The sequence below is a fragment of the Rhinatrema bivittatum genome, chromosome 8, assembly GCF_901001135.1.
Source record: "Rhinatrema bivittatum chromosome 8, aRhiBiv1.1, whole genome shotgun sequence".
NCBI lineage: Eukaryota > Metazoa > Chordata > Amphibia > Gymnophiona > Rhinatrematidae > Rhinatrema > Rhinatrema bivittatum.
In genome coordinates this window covers 131,563,769-131,584,101 of record NC_042622.1, presented here as the reverse complement: position 1 = coordinate 131,584,101, position 20,333 = coordinate 131,563,769, and the positions used below count along the sequence as shown (strand labels likewise).

The window sequence follows — 20,333 nt, the reverse complement described above, 5'->3', positions numbered from 1 at the left end:
CAAATGCTATGTTCTTCTTAGGAGAAACCCAGTAGGGTTCTCTACATATGATTACACCCTTTTTTATTGGTATTTAATTAGCATTTTGATTACAGTTGGTTGCATAATTCTGAATATTTTCCAGATCTTTTTTCTGCTCTGTGATTTTGTATGGTTCATATCATAGGCCAGTGGTTCCCAACCCTGTCCTGGAGCTAGTGCATGCAAATTTATCTCATGCATATTCATTATGAATTCCCCAAAAACCTGACTGACTGGGAGTCTTCCAGGACGGGGTTGGGAACCTCTGTCATAGACACTTTTCCATATATTGTAATATACTGACTACTTGAGGAAACATTTCTTCCCATTTTGTAGAAATCTTCGGTTAGTGAGAGTTGGTAGCTTAATAACCAGGTTTGTTATCTTCAGTGCTGGGAATGCTAGTTAAAGCCAGATTTGTGAAAATCCATTGTTGGGGATCTAAGTAAATTGAGGCCAATAACTTATTTCTCAAGAGTCATCAAATATCTATCAGATTCAGTGTAGAAAGCCATTATTAACTGTGGTAATAGAATTTGCAGCTCCATGGAAAATGTGCAATCTCATTGCCTATGGCATAACTAAGCAATAATGCTAACTACCAACCACAATGATATGCTACTATAATTAAGAATTAATTTAATTCTTACATATTTTTAAAGTATTTATTTATGCTTTTACATAGACAAGAATGTATTTTGTTCAGAAGAGTTTAGAGCTGAAAAGAAAAACATAATGGGCCAGATCTTAAAATCTACGCGCGGGTGTAGATTTGTTTGCGCAACCCGGTGCGAACAAATCTACGCCCGATTTTATAACATGCGTGCGCTGCCATGCGCATGTTATAAAATCCGGGCTCGGCGCACGCAAGGGGGTGCACACATGTGCACCTTGTGCACGCCGAGCCCAAGGGGAGCCCCGACTCCGGCACAGCGGCCGCGCTGGCTCGCCATCCCCCGGCACAGGCCGCTGTGCCGGAGTATTCGACCCCGCCCCCGGACCGCCCTTGAACCGCCGCCCCACCCCCAGACCGCCCATTTTTGAAAGCCCCGGGACATACGCAAAATAGGCTCGGCGCGCGCAGGGGCAGATTTTTCTCGGGTTACGCGCGTAAGCCTTTGAAAATCTATCCCAATAAATACATCCAAAGGAAAAAAGAAAAAAAAAAACCACCATTCACACAAAAATCCTCTATCAATCTTACGCTGTAAATTAAAAAACAATCCATATTCTGGAAAGCATAAAATCTTGTTTTGAAAGTTAATTGCTGATAGATTTTAATAGCATTACGTTTTGTGCCTTACTGTAAACTGTTGTGACGGTACCCACCTTAACGACGGTATAGAAAAAGATTTAAATAAATAAAATAAATAAATTGCATTCCTTTCACTCTCTTGTTCCTTTAAATGTTTTTGAAAGCAAATACAAAATGTCCAAATAAAGATTTTTCAAAACCTTGGTTTTGTAATGCCCTGCTTCCTACTGAAAATTTTAGAAATATTCAAAATGCTTAGCTCTGAGACACTACAGCATCTTTACCCAGTTTGAAAGTGTTAGTGTCATATTAGGGCCCCTTCTTGGCACCATCACCGTTCACCTTCATATTCACACGTTAGGACTTTATTTACATACAGATTTCCTTGCAAATAACACAAAACCTGGTTCAGCAGTCTGCTACTCAAAGGGGGTTTGTCCAGGTCTGGTCAAACTAGCTTCCTCCGCTGGTATGCCAAATTCAGAGTCCAGGTTTACCCTACAGCAATGGAGTTTCATCTAACTGTAGTTACATATGTTAGGTTCCATATTAGAAAAAGGATCTAGGCATCATCATGGAGAATACTTTGAAATCCTCAGCTCAGTATACGACAGCAGTCAAAAAAGCAAATAGATTGTTAGGAATTATTAGGAAAGGAATGGAGAATAAAATGCAGAATATCATACTACCTCTGTATTGCTGGTCACCACATCTCAAAAATATTATAATAAAAAAGAATCAGTGGAAAAATGAGTTTTCCACTGAATTTTCTCCTGTATGTCATAGAAAAGTCATTTTTCTACAGATGTTTTTTGTTATAACATTGAAATTCCCAGGAAAAATAAAATAAAAACTGAAAATGAAGATCCCAATGACTGGAGTAGAATGGGTAAATGCAAATCGGTTGTTTACTCTTTCACAAAATAAAAAGACTAGGGGATACTCCATGAAATTACGAAATAGTACATTTATGGTTAATCTGTTTTTTATTATAAATCCAACATTATACAAAACTTACAACTTAACATCTGAAGTACAGCATAAGAAAGCTTACAGCTGAGCATCATGAGACGGGCCGTGTGTTTCCTGTTATGCCCCGCCTCCACAAATCATCGTTCAAAGCTAACATTAATATAATATTGGTGTATCATAATCCATCCCTTCCCCCCCAAAAAATATGAACATAGACTCATGTAGCTACTTTTAACCATACAAAGAATGAATGTATGCAGGCTGAGCATATAGTATTGCTGAGAAAGTGAATGATTATATAACAGTGTTCGAGACTAAACGTCTGGCTCTAGGTGACAGGAAGCTTAGGTAGCAGAACCAAGTTGCCTTAAAAGACTGCTGTTTCTTAAATGAATGATGTGATGCCTTATAATCCATCACCACTAGAGTATGGAACAAGTTGCGCAGGTCCAGTAGGAAGGTCCAACTGCATCTTTCCAAGTCAGTAGTACAAATAGTACATTTAAAACAATTTGGAGAAAATATTTTCACTCAATGCACAAGTATGCTCTGGAATTCATTGCCAGAGGAGGTGGTAAAGGCAGTTTAAAAAAAGGTTTGATCAAGTTCCTGGAGGAAAAGCCCATAGATAGTTATTAGCAAGGTAGACTTGGAAAAAGCCACTGCTTTTTCTCAAGCTTAAACAGCATGGAGTCTATCTACTATCTGGAATCCTGCCAGATATTTGTGACCTAGATTGACCATTATTAGAAATAGGATGCTCGTCATTGGTCTGACCCAGTATAGCAGTTCTTATGTATAGTCATATGTTCCTTCCAACTTCACTTTACAGCCCTTTAGCCATCAAGCTGCCCAAAACCTGGGCCTCTCCCAGCAACCCCTTTTGAGCCCCCCTGAGGACCAATCCATACCCTCAGAGGCAGGGCCGTGTCCCAGGCTAACAGTGATCTGAGGCTGTCTCAGTTTAAGTGATAACAAGGATCAGTAATGCAGAACAGGGTAATGATATGTTTATCCATTCTCCAAAAGACACAAGCTCTGGATTCATTCTGAGGCATGAGTGCTTTTAACCAGCACAACGTAGGAACCATGGAGAGTCAACTGGAAAGGTACAAGGTGTAAGTGTCATACAATGTTTACATAGATTGGTAGGTTCATTACCCGTTCAGATTTTTTCATTTATCCCTGCTGTTCCAGTACAAAAATCATACCACTTTCACTCTACATAGCTCCTTCGTTTGTATATTTCAACAAATGTTTCCCGTCTGCTATTTCTCCTGCATGGTCTGCACTTTGATGAATTATTCAGTTAATTGCCATGCACAACTTTGAATGGAGATGCCTGTGTGTGTGATGTGCCAAAGGTGGGACACTTTGAGGTGGCAGGACCCAGACGTGCATACTGAGATGAGAAAGCCCTGGCTGTGAGGTCCCTGTTACCTCCTAGTCAGCACCCTGACCTACAGTTTCACGATCTTAAGGATCTGTAACATGGCAGAGACTGGATATGCTCTGATGCCTGAATTATTCAGACTCAGAGATTTCAAAGAGTTGGTGCATCTATGCCAAGGAAGTCTTCTTTACTGAAAATACATAGACTGTTTCTGGAGCTGAATCTGGAGTCAAAACAGGCCCGTGAGCTTACACTTGCTAATGATATTTTATTGTACAGTACTTCAAAAGAAAAAAGTATGGCAAGTCTTTGTTTCCATACTTCGGTTTCCATAGACCATCTAATATTTAAGCATTATTCTTGACACTTTTGCAGCGAGAAAAATAGGGTTCAAAGAGTTAACATTTACCTTAGTAATACAAGAATGGTTCATTTCAAGGTTGTTCCCTCCTTCCCATACTATGGAATTGCCTCCTGCAGTTGCATAGAAACTTCAGGCTTGTGCTGGAATGATGTGGTCTCTGGGAGGCAAGTAAGTGTGTCATAGACACTTAGGGCTGGATTTACTAATGCCGCAAGGCATAGTGAATTCGGCGGTAACGGGGGGGGGGGGGGGGGAGCGGCGGTCCTGCGATCGCTGCCGGCGTTGCGCCAAATAAGTACACCAGAAAAGGTGTAGTTATTCGGCGCAAAACTGGCAGAGAAAACACAGCATACCTTTCGCTGTCAGCGAAGTCTTCCTGGCGTCAGCCCTGGTGCCGCCCCGACTCCGTCCTGATATTGGTATTGCACGCAATAAGGGACTTTTCGCGTGTGAAACGTCCCTTATATCGCATGCGATCCGCTTGGAAAATGACCCCCTTAGGGGCCAGATTTTAAAGCATTTAGGCTCCAAACGTTTGGGATTAAGACCTCTCAATTGGTCCTCTGGAAAATTAATTAGGGCTGCATGCCTATATTTACGCTCCTAATTTTATTCAATTTCTAAATTTAGGAGTCTAAGAAGTGGGAAGCTCAAACTAGGCTTATTGCCAAGTCTGCCTTTAGACAGGTGAAAGGTCCACTCCCCAGTCTTAAACTTCCTTAGCAAATTGTATAGTGAGGCAGTGTAGCACTATCTCAGTAAATGAGAGCACTTCTGAAGGCTACATTCCCTTATTGTTATTAACCTGTTTGCACCTTCAGTAACTGTCCTTTCAGCACAGTACAAGGCAACAAGAAACCCTCACCATATATTCCAAGTGCACATGAATTCATCAATGAATTTGCAGTTTGAGAGAACAGTATCAAGTCAAATGACATTTACTTGTTGATCCCCTTCCCCTGCAGCAGAGGAGATCAAAATGCTGAGTGAGTTGGATAGCAGGTGTGTTCTGAATTCTCGGGTGTTTTTTTTCTCCTGAGCAGTTCCAAGTTCTTTTCCGGTGTCACACAGCAGGAGAAGCTGGACGGGGAGCAAGCGCCATCCTCACCCTTCGTGGCCCCGAGTCTCTTCATGCGTTGAACACCTGCCACCACACTGTCACAGCTCACTGCGCCTACCTTGATCAGCAGAGCAGGAGGCAGTGAACCAGGGCAGAGTTTAGGCGTTTTTTATTTAGAGAGATTTGTGCTGCGGGTGGTGCATCCAGGTTTTGAACTGTGAGACAGGCGCAGACAGCATGGGAAGATTGGCGTGTCATACGTACAGCTGAACTGATCGGGTCATGGACCCTGGCTACTAACGCAGGACCAGCCAAGGATAACCGGGAAGCTGAAACATTCATTAAAGCATCTGTAAAGTAAAGAAAGGCAACATTTCTGTTCTGTTTAGTCAGATCTCAGTTCTTCAGAATATATTGCAGTACAATATCTACAAAATGTTTACTATCATACCCTATTAAACACATTCCTTGGCATTACAAATTTATGCTTCGGATTTTATTATGCTTTTGTTTTGCATAGTCTGAATGACTTTCCACTTGGTTGTCTTTTGTGTGGAATTTTATAATTGGTATTTCCTATGTTTGCCTGTCTTTGATTAGATCATATAGGTTGGAATGCAAGAGACAATGATCATTGTTTTGTGATAATGCATGTTAGGTGTGTTTTATTTTCCTGTCTGTGCAGTATGTCTTCATTGGTGAAATGCAAAAGATAAGGGCTCTTGTTTTGCTAAAATGTGGTTTAGGATATCTTGGGTTTTCCAAATATTTATTTGCGTTTTACACATTTTGAAAAAGAAATTCAAGATGAAATGATAAATAATCAGGACAACATATTAAATAATATTAAATCTCATACCAGCAATATCCAAGTTCACAAAAAAGAGGGGAATGGGAGGTAAGAGAGAAAAATATAATAACACAAAAAGGAAAATGCAGGTGGTAACCCTCAAATTGTTTTGTTTCTCTGGTTCTTTAGGATGTTTGAAATGCTTTAAGGTTGTTTTGTACAATGTTTTGAAATGTTTTATTATACTGAATTTATCGGGACTAATATTTAAATCTATCTGGTTATGTAAGTTAACCGGATAAGACTTTTCTGAATAATTTGCAAGGGATATTCAGTTGCATGGCAATGCTGCTGAATATTCCTGATAAGCTTTAGTCCTGCTTTAGACTTAACTGGATAATGCTAAATATTGCCACTTATCCAGCTAAGAACCAGATTCATTAAGGCTTTTCTCCCATTCTATGTCTATGGAAAAATGCTTAGTGAATCAGTGACTAACCCCTAGATTCATCAAGATGCTATCAATTTCACCTGAATAATGCCCATGATTTAAAAAAAGGGGGCATTGTTAGGGAAATCTTTAAGGTATATTAGTTAATGTGCATGCACCTGCTATATTTTCATTTAGCAAGCTGATCAGACACATTTCCTTCTTTTGGGCTGGAGAGAGAAACTCTTTATAAGGTTCTCCTATTAGTCAACTATTTATATCACTATAGGAGGATCATCTATTAACTTGAGGTGAGGTTTTGGTGGTGATCTAGGGTTTTGGGGCCAGTTTTACATGGAGAAGTCCATTGCCTGCTATTAATTAAGTTGACTTAGAAAATAGCCACTACTATTTCTAGCAACAGTAGCATGGAATGGACTTAGCGTTTGGGTACTTGCCAGGTTCTTATGGCCTGGTTTGGCCTATGTTAGAAACAGGATGCTGGGCTTGATGGACCCTTGGTCTGACCCAGCATGGCAATTTCTTATGTTCTTATGTTCAGTAGATAGGATTACTAACTCATGCTTCAAAAGGATTTTACAATGGGCAGTACAATACACCATGGTAAACCATCCTGGGAAATGCTCTTTTTTAATTATAAAAGTACTTGATATTTGGTATATGGTAGCTGTATTTGGAAACATTGATTTCTTTTTCTTTTTCACTTGAAAACTACAAAGTGAACTGAGCATTATACACATCAAAAGAAAGTAAACAAAACCACTGTACCTTCATAGCAGGGTATCAGGATGAGGAATGAGTACTAGTTTTTTTAAATAATCTGGCATAGATTTAATACTGTTTGCCTGTTTGTAAATCCATTGGCCTTAATGTGTAATGCAAATTCATGGTGCCAGCTTTTATGAAAAGGTGGAACCCCCATTAGTGTAATGTGTAGTAGGAATGGGGAAGCCGGTAGTTGTAGTGAATTCTCCCGAAAAGTTGCAGAAAGCCAGTTGATCATTTGCTGCTGTTAATCTATGGTGAAAAATTAAGATGAGTAATTTCTTATGCATAATGTGGAAGTGAGTGATTGCTACTCTTTTCATTTACTATACATTGTGAACATGTCTGTGCATTGTCAGCTCTCAGAGAAATAACAGGTTAGAAATTAAAGGGTAAATTTTCAAAGGCTTGGTTTGGATCTGTGCATGTCACAGAAGGTGGTCTGTGACTGGATTGGCTGAATCCACACAAATGGGTTTTCAGTAGACCGAAAGTCCAACTTTTAGAAAGTTCTGGAGAGCATTTCGGGGACGTGGTTGGAAATTACTCAGGTATATTTTATTTTTGGGAAGGCATGCTGGTAACATGCGTGCTGTATGCCATTATTTAACCCTGCACACACATACTTTTGGCAGTATGCCCTATGAGATTCGGAGACAATGTAAGCGGGTACCATGTGTTTGACCATCACTTGGGAATGTGCAAGCTGAAAAATGCCTACATAGTTTTGAAATTAGGCAACGCAGATATTAAGGATGTGCAGAGGGACGCCATACGTTGCATTCGGGATTCGTATTCGTCAGGGGGCAGATAAGTTGCATTCGGCAAGGGGGGCCCCCCGATACGTTTATACGTTAATTCTTATTCGTATCCCAGCTAAAATTAAATTAACTACAATCCCCACCCTCCTGACCCCCCCCCCAAGACTTACCAAAACTCCCTGGTGGTCCAGCGGGGGATCCGGGAGCCATCTCCTGCACTCACACCCTCGGCTGCTGGTATTCAAAATGGCGCCAATAGCCTTTGACCTACTATGTCACAGGGGCTACCGGTGCCATTGGTCAGCCACTGTCACATGGTAGGAGCAATGGATGGCCCTATCACATGGTAGGAGCAATGGATGGCCATCGGCCCCTGTGACATAGTGAGGGCAAAGGCTATCGGCACTATTTTGAATACTGGCAGCCGACGGCCCGAGTGCAGGAGGTCGCTCCCGGACCCCCGCTGGACTTTTGGCAAGTCTTGTGGGGGTTAGGAGGGTCCCTCAAGACTTGCCAAAAGTCCCTGGTGGTCCAGCGGGGGTCCGGGAGCAATCTCCTGCACTCGGGCCGTCGGCTGCCAATAATCAAAGTGGCGCCGATAGCCTTTGACCTACTATGTCACAGGGGCTACCGGTGCCATTAGTCAGCCCCTGTCACATGGTAGGAGCACAAGATGGCACCAGCCATCCATTGCTCCTACCATGTGACAGGGGCTGACCAATGGCACCGGTAGCCCCTGTGACATAGTAAGGACAAAGGCTATCGGCACCATTTTGAATACCGGCAGCCGAGGATGTGAGTGCAGGAGATGGCTCCTGGACCCCCCGCTGGACCACCAGGGAGTTTTGGTAAGTCTTGGGGGGTCAGGAGTGTGGAGGATTTGTTTAAATTGGCTCCTTTAGACAGCCGAATAATTCTGCGAAGATTCATTGTATTCATGGGGAATCGTGATACGTTTCGCTTCCCCACGAATACAACGGATATGGCCCTATACGGTGCGGATTACCAATTCATAGGGAATGAATGCACACCCCTAGCAGATATTTCCATCTTCCGCATCCATGTTCACCTGTTGAATCGGTAACTTGCCCACTGGACCCTTTTTCAGAAAGAAGGGTATTTCACCTGCAAATTGACAATGGCATCTGATAAGCAAATGCCTTCAAGCAGTCTCAGTGAAACTTACATGACATGTACTGCTTCCATTTATGACCTTAGTGGATATAGCCATTTTGAGGTGAAGGAGTTTGCATTCGTACATGCTTTTATTTTCTTTAGGCCTGTTTCAGAATCTTTGTTCTGTCTGTGCACAAGTATCAGGTGTGCTTGCTTATGGATAGACATGTTGAAGGCAGGGAATGAAACTACCAACTAAGATCTGCCTTGTACTATGCTGGACATTGGGGAAACCAGGAACCAAGGGGGCAGGGAATGGTGGTGGGGGGAGAGAGGTGAGAAGAATTGTACCTGATTTATGCTACTTGCAGAATGTGCATTTTCCAGTCTTCACATTGTTTTTGTTTTTTTTGTATTGCAGTGAGTTTGCCAAAGAACGGGAGCGAGTAGAAAACCGCCGCGCCTTCCTCAAGCTTCGCAGGCAGCAGCAGATTGAGCGAGAACTGAATGGATACTTGGAGTGGATTTTCAAAGCTGGTAAGAGCAGCCCTCGCTCCTTCATTCAGCAGCAGCCCTTTGCTTTACAGTCTGACATGGTGCGCTCAGCCCAGTGGATGTGAGGGTGTGAGCTGAACTTAAGATCCCACAGACCTTGCTAGGTAAAGGAGGAAATTAGAGAATCTAGGGATGTGCATTTGCTTTGTTTCTTTTTGTTATTTTATGTACATACATTAATATTCTCATAAAATCGATTTTATAGGGGTAATTTTCAAAGGGACTTCTGCTTGTTGAGTGGGTATGTCGTGTTTGTACAGAAACTTACCCAGATTGAGGAAAGGCATTTCTGGGAGCAGAATTGGGGTTTGGATTGTTACGAATACTTTATAAAAGCAAGTTTGCTTACCGTAAATGGTGTTTCCGTAGATAGCAGGATGAATTAGCCATGCTGTCATGGGAACTGTCAGTCAGGCCCGGGAGGCGGAGCTTCCTAAGTGATGTCAGAGCTTTGCTCTGAGGCTGCGCGTGGTTTCCCGCGCTGATAACGACTCTCCTCAGTCTGTGATAAAGTAAACGTGGTCGTAGAGTTGATGTCGACTGATCAGGGAGGTGGGTGGGTTGTTCAGCATGGCTAATTCATCCTGCTATCTACAGAAACACCGTTTACGGTAAGCAAACTTGCTTTTTCCCGTCGATAGCAAGGCTGAATTAGCCATGCTGTCATGGGAGTCCTAAGCTCCCAGCTCGCTGATGAACAGGTCATAGGTATTGTCTTATACAGCATGGTGAAGGTTAGGTGACAGTCGACCTCATGGAATCCGTGGACAATGATTGTAGAAGGGTTTTACCAAACTTTGCATCGTCCGCCGTCTGTTGGTCGAGACAGTAATGGGAAGTGAACGTGTGAAGAGAAGCCCACGTGGCTGCTTTGCAAATGTCTACTGGTGGAATATGGCGCAGATGGGCAATGAAGGCTACCACCACTCGTGTTTGATGAGCCGTGGGCCGAGATGGCAAGGCAGAATGACATTTGTTATGACAGAATTGTATACACTGGGTGATCCAGCTAGAGATGGTGCGTTTGGTTACCGGAAGGCCTGGGGCGTTCGGGTTGAAAGAAATGAAGAGTTGTGATGCCCTGTGGGGTGAGTGGGTCCTCTGTTTATAGTAGGCAAGTGCTCTCTTGAAGTCCAGGGTATGTAGCAACCTCTCTCTGTTATTCTTGTGAGGTTTTGGATAAAAAGTTGGTAACTCAATGAATTGGCTGAGATGAAATTGGGAGACTACCTTTGGCAAAAACGAGGGGTGTGTCCGTAAGAGCACCTTATGGTGGTAGAATTGGAGGTATGGACTGTAATGTACCAATGCCTGTAATTCGCTAACTCATTGCGCTGATGTTACTGCGGTCAGGAAGACCACCTTCCAGGTGAGGTATTTTGGATGCACGGATTCCATTGGTCCGAAGGGCGAGACCATCAGTTGTTCAAGAACTAAGTTTAGATTCCACGGAACTGGTGGTTTGGATACCAGGGGCCGAAGGTGTGTGAGGCCTTTTACGAATCGAGAGACCATCGGATGGATAGAGATGGGTTGGCTGTTAAGCGATCAGTGAAACGCTGCAATCGCACTGAGGTGGACTCTGACTGAAGCTGTAGCAAGACCAGCCATATACAATGTGTGTAAGTAGTCCAGCAAGGTTTCTGGCATACAGGTAAATGGGTCAACCTTCCTGGAGTTGCACCACGTGGTGTAGCGCTTCCATTTGAAGTGATAGTTTTTCCTTCATGGACAGCTTGCGAGCTGCTAAGATTACCTCCTGAACTGTGATGGAGAAGCCTTGTTCCGACAGAAGGCGCCATTCAACCTCCAAGCCATGAGATGCAGAGAGGAGTGCAACGGGTGGAGGAGAGACCCGTCGTCCTGGGACAGCAGGTTTTCTTGATTGGGGAGTATGAATGGCGTGTCCAACAGGTGTAGAAGGTGTGCATACCATGGTTGGCGTGGCCATGCCGGTGCCACGAGGATCAATTGTGCCTCGTCCCTCAAGCACTTTTGTAGGGTCTTTGTGATGAGGGGAATTGGGGGGGAATGCATACATCAGGGGCTCCGTCCATGGAATGAGGAAAGCGTCCTGAGCGACCCTGTGTGAAAGTACAGAGCAGAAGCGATGTACTTTCCAGTTGTGCTCTGTGGCGAAAAGATCTATGGACGGATGACCCCATCTTTGGAAGATGGTCTCAGCTACCTGGTTGTTGAGGGACCATTTGTGTGGATGAAATATCCGACTCAGCCGGTCTGCTTGAGTATTCGCGATTCCCGGCAAGTAAGTGGCTTGTAGTTGAATGGAGTGGTGGATGGATCATTGCAGGAAGGTGAGGGCCTTGCGGCACAGAGTCCAGGAGCCTGAGCCCCCCTGTTTGTTGATATAAAACATGGCCACCTGATTGTCCGTGTATACCATCACCCGGTGGCCTTGGAGGTGAGAGACAAAGGTGCGTAGAGCATATCGGATGGCTCTCAATTCCAAAAGATTGATGTGAAGAGATTGTTCGCGCTGTGACCAGAGGTCTTGCATCTGGAGGTTGTCGAGGTGGGCCCCCCAACCTTTGTGGGAGGCATCCGTGGTTAGGACCGCATTGTGCGGTAGGAGAGTGAAAGGAGCTCCCTTGGTGAGTGTTGGTTTTCGCAACCACCAGTCTAAGTCCATCGTCATGGTTTTTGTCAAGGACACTTTCCAATGTAGTGGTTGAGAATGTTGTTTCCACTGCCGTTTGAGACCTCATTGGAGGTGTCGCATGCGGAGTCTCGTGTTGGAAACTGCGTGGATCGAGGCAGCCATATGTCCCAAGACTTGTAAGACTTGATGTGCCGTCGGCGACACGGTCGACTTCAGGCTGCGGAAAAGGAGTCGCATGTTTCGTTTTCTGTCGGCCAGCAGAAAAACTCTGTATTTGATTGTGTCCAACTGAGCTCCTTTGAACTGTATTGTTTGTGCCGGATGTAAGTTGGACTTCTGATAGTTGATGATTAATCCCAACTTGTCTAGACATTGAATTGTATGTTGGAGATGTTGCTGAAGCGTGTCTGGAACGGCGGATACCAACAGCCAGTCGTCTAGGTAAGGAAATATCATGATCCCCCTTTGGCGGAGGAACGCCACCACCACTGCCATACATTTGGTGAACACCCTGGGCACTGTTGACAGGCCAAAGGGCAGGACTTTGTATTGGAAGTATTGGCCATGGACTTGGAAAGACAGGTATCGCCAGGAGGAAGGATGCATAGGAATGTGAGTGTATGCATCCTTGAGGTCTATGGAGCACATCCAGGCTTGGGGTTGGATCAAGGGTAGCAGAGATTTGAGAGAGATCATTTTGAACTTTTCATTGACGATGAACTTGTTCAGTTCTCTGAGGTCCAAAATTGGACGAAGGTCCCCGGATTTCTTTGGAATTAGGAAGTAAGGGGAGTGGAATACTGCAAGATGTTCTGTTGGTGGGATGCGGCGAATCGCCTGCTGTTGTAATAATGCCGTCACCTCCTGCTCCAAGCGGTTTTGATGAGGTCTGGACCCCTGGGCGCTGAATGAGGGGGGGGGGGGGGGAAGAGTGGAAGTGAATTCTGTACCCGTGTCGAACAATGTCTAGCACCCATTGGTTGTTGGTGATCTTTTCCCATTCCCGGATGTGTGCCATGATACCTCCTGCTAGCACCTGTTGCGGTGGTGGCAGGGCGACGCTCAAAAAGACGGGTTAGTCTTGGCCGGGGCAGCGGGTTGTTGTGTTTGTGGGCGCTGGCCCCGGGGTCATCCCCGACAGTTTTGGTTTTGTTGATTCTGCAGACGGGAAGTCTGCTGATTAAGGTGGGGGACGGTACGAAGCAAATGACCTATAAGGCCAGCGCTGGAAGATCTGTCTGCGAGGTAGTATGGGGTATTGGCGTGTTGCAGAGTAGGATTGAGGAGTGGCCAGAGATTGTACAGCCATGGGCTGCTCCTTTAGCTGGGACACAGTTTCTTGGAAACGGGTCCCAAACAAATTGTCTCCTTTACATGGTAAATTGGCCAATTTCTCGTGGACATCTTCTCTAATGGAGCTGGCCCGCAGCCACGCCATACATCGCGCCGCAATGGCAGCTGCGGAGGCACGCGAGGAGGTCTCAAACCCTTCATATACCGTGCGCAACAAATGGCGAATGCCCTCTTCCAGGTCTTGTACATGATTAGTGTCCTCAATTGGATGGACGAGGTCCGAGCTTTCTTTCATCCATTGTATACACTCGTAGAGGTACTGGATGATATAGAATTGGTGATGGTTAATGCGGGCAGCCAGCATTGAAGTCTAGAATGTGCGCTTCGCAAATTCATCCAGTGAACAAAGATCTCTGCCCGGAGGGGTAGCTGAGTGTAACCTGGATTTCCTAGCTCTCGCCATTGCCGATTCAACTACCAGGGATGCATGGGATAGTTGTGGTGTCGAATAGTAGGGTGAGTTTTGCATTTTATACTTGAGATCAGTTTTCCTTGAAACCGGTGGAAGCTGAAAAGGGGTATCCCAGGAGCGATCCAGCACTGAGTCTAGCACACCATGTGGAAGTAGAGAGGTAGGCTCTGCTGGCAGATCAAAAATCTTTAATAGATCTAAAGTCGCCGATCTCTGATCTGGCACCTTTTGAATGTTAAGGTTGAGGACCGAACCTATCTTTTCCAAGAACTTTGGATAGGTAAGGTCTTCCGGAGGAGAGTATGGTTCCGCCGGTTCGTCCCCAGGTTCTGAGGGGTACCCTGTTGAGCTATCCAGTGATATGGGCTGCAGGTCCGGCGACTCTGGGGTACCCGACCGGTGAGGTTGTGGTGCTGGTGTTGGGGCTGGAGAGAGGGCCCGTGGGGATGGAGGACATGTGTTTTGCAGGGACGAATGCTCTGAAGGTTGTGGAGACTCCTGGTCAGTACTGGGCGAGGAATTTCCCTTCTGATAAGAGGATTTCATGACTTCGGAGAAACCCAATAATGCCAGAGAAAGGTTGACGAAAGCATCCTTTGTCGTTGGTGGCATCGGTGGTCTAGCCGGTACCTGTGGTCTGCCCGCTGGAATGGCTGCCAAGAGGATATCTGTATCTGGTGGCTGAGTCTCGGGCACACGTGTGCGCAGTTTTTCCTGCACCTTGCATTTTTTTGCCAGGGGTTCCTGCAGAACGTCACCCCTGGAGTGACGTTTGGAAGCTAAGAATACGTCTGAAAACACAGGAGCCAAGGAGGCAGAGGAGACTGACGACGAAGATAGTTGAATTTGACCTTCGTCCCTGTCTGATCTGGACGAGGAGACTGGTGAAGAGGGTGTTAGGGTCAAGGGTGCATCCCTGGATGCCTCTGATATCGTAGCCAGCGGTACGAAGCGGGATTTCTTCCTCATCCCAGTGTGTTCTGGGGAATGCGGGCAAGATTTAGTTGTTTTCTTACTGGTTCCTGGTGGTGGCGCCGAAGGCGTCGTGTCGTGTGTCGATGGTGCCGTGGTTTTCATCGGCTTGCTTCGGTGCCGTTGCATCGCGCCGCACCTGCGCCGTCTCTTCGCGCCGCGATGGTGTCGTACCGTGTGTTGGAAGAGGGTGCGTCGGCCGACGCACCTGTGTCATAGTCAGCGCCCGGGGCAACTCAGAAGGTCTTGGTCGATGCGTTGCATGCTCCGGCACCGTAAGTTTGGTAGCCTGCGTCACGTCCATCCGGCGCTGCGTCGACTGGGCATGCGTCGCTGCTTTCGACGCATTGGCCGGTTCCCGGGTATGTGTCACTACGTGCCCCGGCGCATGCGACTCCGGACAGCGTCAGTTTTTTCGCGGGAGGGATCTCGACTCCCGGAGGCCAGATTTTTACCTCTCATGCAATGCTTCGCAGTCGGAGGTTCCATAGGGGCTGCTCGACGCTGGGGAGGCGGCACAGTCGTGCTAGGCCCCGGGGATGAGTGGGCCTCTGACGGTGGGGCATAAGATCCGGTCTTATGTATTTTTAGAAAAATATAAAATATTGGTGTTTTTGGGTTGGTTTTAACCAGAAAAGCTGCCTCTTCAGGAGTCAAAAAAACCTGTATGAAGACCTTCCAGAACAAGTTGTTCAGTCTCAGATTTTATGGCATTTGTCCATCTTAAAAAAAGTGTGGATTCACATTTAGTTATGCACAGCTCCTGATGAAGCTCACCGCGAATCACTGGCTGTTGTTGGGCTTGGATATCTAAAGTTGCAGGACTAGTGTTCTTGAAAGACTTGAGTCTATTTTTTAATTGCACATAAAAAAATTTAAAAAAATTATTTTGAGCAAGAAATTGCGACTGATGTCCACGTATGAATGAGCTGTCCAGAGCACACTTATCTGGCTTGCTGATGTGGAAATAAGTTACCAATTAAGATTAATTCCATCTTATCAAAGACTGTTCTGACTACATCTTTTTTTTTCAAATTCGAGGCTCTTGTAGATATACTAATTATAGTAGCTTGCTACACATGTATACAAGCTTCCCCCCCTCTCGCTTTCACACACATATACACACATTCTCTCACTCGCAAATGCTCTAGCCTCTTCTCCTGAGCTTCAATCTCCGCTGGCTGCCAGGTTAGAAACCCCTAACCAGGCTAATGTCCTTAAATTCAGTCTCTTACCCCTCACAGATCCCCATCTCAAATGCACCACCCCTTCCCCTCAATTTGCTTCCTTCTTCCTCCCCAGGTCTGAAACTCCTTCCCTCCCCCCCACCTCATCTCTTTGACCCTCTTGAGGGGAAGTTAAGCTTCAGTAAGGAAGGAAGAGACTAGTCTTCCATCCCCACTGAGCTTTGATACCCTCCTCTCTGTGTCCTGACCTGCCCAGTACAAGAAAATAACAACAGCGGCCTTTTTCTTCTAACCTGCACAGCTCAGTTTCAGTGTAGGTTCCACACAGGCCGACCCTTTCTTGTTCTCGCAGAAAGCATTTGCTGCTGCCTTCTTCCTCTGCTTTCGGCCCATGCCGATTGACACTGCTTCCTTACTCACCTTGTCTCCCTCCTCGTCTGGCTAAAGTCTCCTGATTCTCTGGCTCCCAATGGTCTACCCCTGCCTATGGCCCACCCGTGCTGCAGCTTTGGTTTCTGATCAGCTGCACAGAACCAGGAAGGAAGAAAATGCCCCAGATCCACATGCAGTCGACATGGTGGGAGACGAGAGTGGCTTAAAGATATTTGCTGCCACAGCTTCTCCCTACACATCGCTCCATTGCTGCCGGCCCGCCGCTGCCTTTCCCTGCACCATCCTTGTTCAGTTGCCATAGCTGAGACTTGGGACACTGCTAGTTGAACTCAGGGCACTGGCCCCGTGTGCCCAGCACTAACAATGCCCCTGGCATGTAGTCTCTCTCCATACCTTTCATACATAGAAACATAGAAATGATGGCAGAAGAAGACCAAACGGCCCATCCAGTCTGCCCAGTAAGCTTAGCACTTTTTTTTTCTCATACTTATCTGTTACTCTTGGCTCTTAGTAACCTTTTGGTTCTATTTCCCTTCCACCCCTACCATTAACGTAGAGAGCAGTGTTGGAACTGCATCTAAGTGAAATATCTAGCTTAATTAGTTAGGGGTAGTAACCGCCGCAATAAGCAAGCTACACCCATGCTTATTTGTTTACCCAGACTATGTAATTCAGTACTTGTTGGTTGTTGTCTGTATATAGATCCACTTTTCTTCATTCCCCCTGCCGTTGAAGCAGAAAATTATGCTGCATATGCATTGAAAGTGAAGTATCAGACTTTCTCCCCTGCCATTGAAGCAGAGAGCTGTGCAGGATATGGTGAAGTATCAGTCTTTCTCCCCTGCCGTTGAAGCAGAGAGCTATGCTGGATATGCATTGAAAGTGAAGTATCAGGCTTATTTGGTTTGGGGAAGTAACCACCGTAACAAGCAAGCTACTCCCCGCTTTTTTGTGAATGCAAATCCTTTTTTCCACATTTCCTCTTGCCGTTGAAGCTTAGAGCAATGTTGGAGTCGCATTAACCGTGTGTATGTTTATTAAATAAGGGTATTATCTCCAGGTAGTAGCCGTCATTCCCGCGAGCCACTCACTCTTCATTCACGTCCTCTAGACTTTATGGATCCACAATGTTTATCCCATGCCCCTTTGAAGTCCTTCACAGTTTTGGTCTTCACCACTTCCTCCGGAAGGGCATTCCAGGCATCCACCACCCTCTCCATGAAGAAATACTTCCTGACATTGGTTCTGAGTCTTCCTCCCTGGAGCTTCAAATCGTGACCCCTGGTTCTGCTGATTTTTTTTCTGATGGAAAAGGTTTGTCGTTGTCTTTGGATCATTAAAACCTTTCAAGTATCTGAAAGTCTGTATGATATCACCTCTGCTCCTCCTTTCCTCCAGGGTGTACATATTTAGATTCTTCAATCTCTCCTCATAAATCATTTGATGAAGACCATCTGCCTTTTTGGTCGCCCTTCTCTGGACGGCCTCCATCTTGTCTCTGTCTCTTTGGAGATACGGTCTCCAGAACTGAACATAGTACTCCAGGTGAGGCCTCACCAAGGACCTGTACAAGGGGATAATCACTTCCCTTTTCTTACTCGATATTCCTCTCTCTATGCAGCCCAGCATTCTTCTGGCTTTAGCTATCGCCTTGTCACATTGTTTCGCTGACTTCAGATCATTAGACACTATCACCCCAAGGTCTCTCTCCTGCTCCATGCACATCAGCCTTTCTCCGCCCATCGAATACAGTTCATTCGGATTTCCACTCCCCATATGCATGACTCTGCACTTCTTGGCATTGAATCTCTGTTTACGTGGGATATAGTGCATCCAAGTACAGGGTTAGATTGCAACTTGTTACTTCCAGTTCAGTAGTTCAGTTTCATGGCCTTTTTCCAAATTTAGGAGCGTATTCCCTATGGGAAAATACCGCAAGTCACAAAGCAGCATTAATTGGCCCTGCTAGTAAAAATACCATGGCGGTACGGTGCCACCAAAAAGTGTGTGATAGCAGCCCCAGGACTGTAGGACTACCCTCACTTACAGGCCAATACAGTACAGTGCGCTCTGGCGAAGCGTACTGTTAACCCACGATTGGACGCGCGTTTTTGACACGCTAGCTTTACCCCTTATTCAGTAAGGGGTAATAGCGCATCGAAAACGAGCGTCCAACCCCCCCTGAACCTAATAGCGCCCGCAACATGCAAATGCATGTTGATGGCCCTATTAGGTATTCCCGCGTGATTCAGTAAGTAAAATGTGCAGCCAAGCCGCACATTTTACTTTAAGAAATTAACACCTACCCAAAGGTAGGCGTTAATTTCTGCTGGTGCCAGGGAAGTGCACAGAAAAGCAGTAAAAACTGCTTTTCTGTGCACCCTCCGATTAATATCATGGCGATATTAAGTCGGAGGTCCTGAAAGTTTAAAAAAAAAAAATTGAAATAGGCCTGCGGCTCGCGGGTTGAAAACCGGAAGCACAATTTTGCCGGCGTCCGGTTTCCGAACCCGTGGCTGTCAGCGGGCTCGAGAACCGACGCCGGCAAAATTGAGTGTCGGCTGTCAAACCCGCTGATAGCCACCGCTCCTGTCCGAAAGAGGCGCTAGGGACAAGATAGTGTCCCTAGCGCCTCTTTTTACCACCGGCCCTAATTTAAATAAATTAAATTACTGTATCGCGCACAGGAGAGTGTCCTGTGCGCGCGCCGGGAGAGTGGGTGCTGGCCCGCGATTTTTACTGTATTGGCCCGTAAAGAGATCACTTGGCCCTCAATAACCTTCCCCCCCCACACTGAAAGTTAAGCAAACACCCTCGGGGTTCTCCATAGCCCCTCTGTCCCATCCCAAAACCAACTATCCCGCTGCCCCTAGAAGCGGCCGTTATTTAAAATAAAGTAAAACATATTTATAAAGCCTGGGTGAGGCCCCACTTCAAACCCTATCCCCTTCCCTTAAAGTACAAATTTTGACCCTCAAGGCAAAATCCCCCACCCTCTGGACTCCACAGCACTAACCATTGAAGCCCTGGCAGTGTAGTAGCAGCTGAAGCACTCCCTAGGCCTGGTGACGATCATTTTTCAAAATGTGCTGGTCGCCCCATCACATGATGGGCAAACGCCAGGCCCAGCTGGCTAGTGCCATTTTGAAAAATAGTTGCTGCTGGGATCAGATCTTAGGGGGTGCTGAGCTGTGGTTGGTGCTGTGGGAGTCTGAAAGGTTGGTGGGGGGGGGGGGGGGGGGGGGTCTGGCCTTGCCCAGGCTGTATATATATATTTTTCTATTTTTAAACAACAGTCACCTCCAGGGGTGGGAGGTTAGACAGGGAGGTCTATGGAAACCCCCAAGGTTTTTGCTTAACCTTTGGGGTGTATTTGGGGCTAAACACCCCCTTTAAGCCATGTCCTCGGGAGCATCACATTTTGCATTAAATGTTCCAATGCACCTGGGTTAAGTTAAGTACAGCTCTTCAGTTGTAGCTAATTTCATATCAAATAATGTGCCTTGCAATTGTTGAGGCAAGCCACATTTTTTGATGTGCATGGTTTTCAGTAGTAATGAGCTGATTCGCATGCATTTGCATGGGAATCAGCTCATTTAAGTATGTGCAGTGCCGGTGGAAAAATTACATAAGGTATTTGAAATACCTTGCATTATCTCTGCCTTAGGCCATTTTCCATGTGGTAAATGCCCTAATGCAGCTTTCTGAACGAGCCCCTTAGTTTTTTAAATGTTGTAGTCTACTACTTATGTGCTGGACACATATTGCATCTTGTCAGACTGTAAACAGTTTACAATGCATATTAGTGGTGAAAACTGCCATGGTGCAGCTCACCATTCCATATGTAATCACTTAATTACATTTTTGTATCCCAGTGGTCTTATTTTCTCTTG

The 20,333-nt window shown here is 45.6% G+C and overlaps 1 protein-coding gene across 1 annotated transcript in view; it reads left to right on the top strand.

Annotated features, from left to right (window-relative positions):
- The window catches only part of CACNA1B (calcium voltage-gated channel subunit alpha1 B), a 1,161,590-nt gene that overhangs the window by 754,919 nt on the left and 386,338 nt on the right, over window positions 1–20,333 (top strand). The window contains exon 8 of the mRNA XM_029613506.1: window positions 9,370–9,485. Coding sequence (XP_029469366.1) covers window positions 9,370–9,485 — 116 coding nt within the window. The remainder of the gene's footprint in view (window positions 1–9,369; window positions 9,486–20,333) is intronic.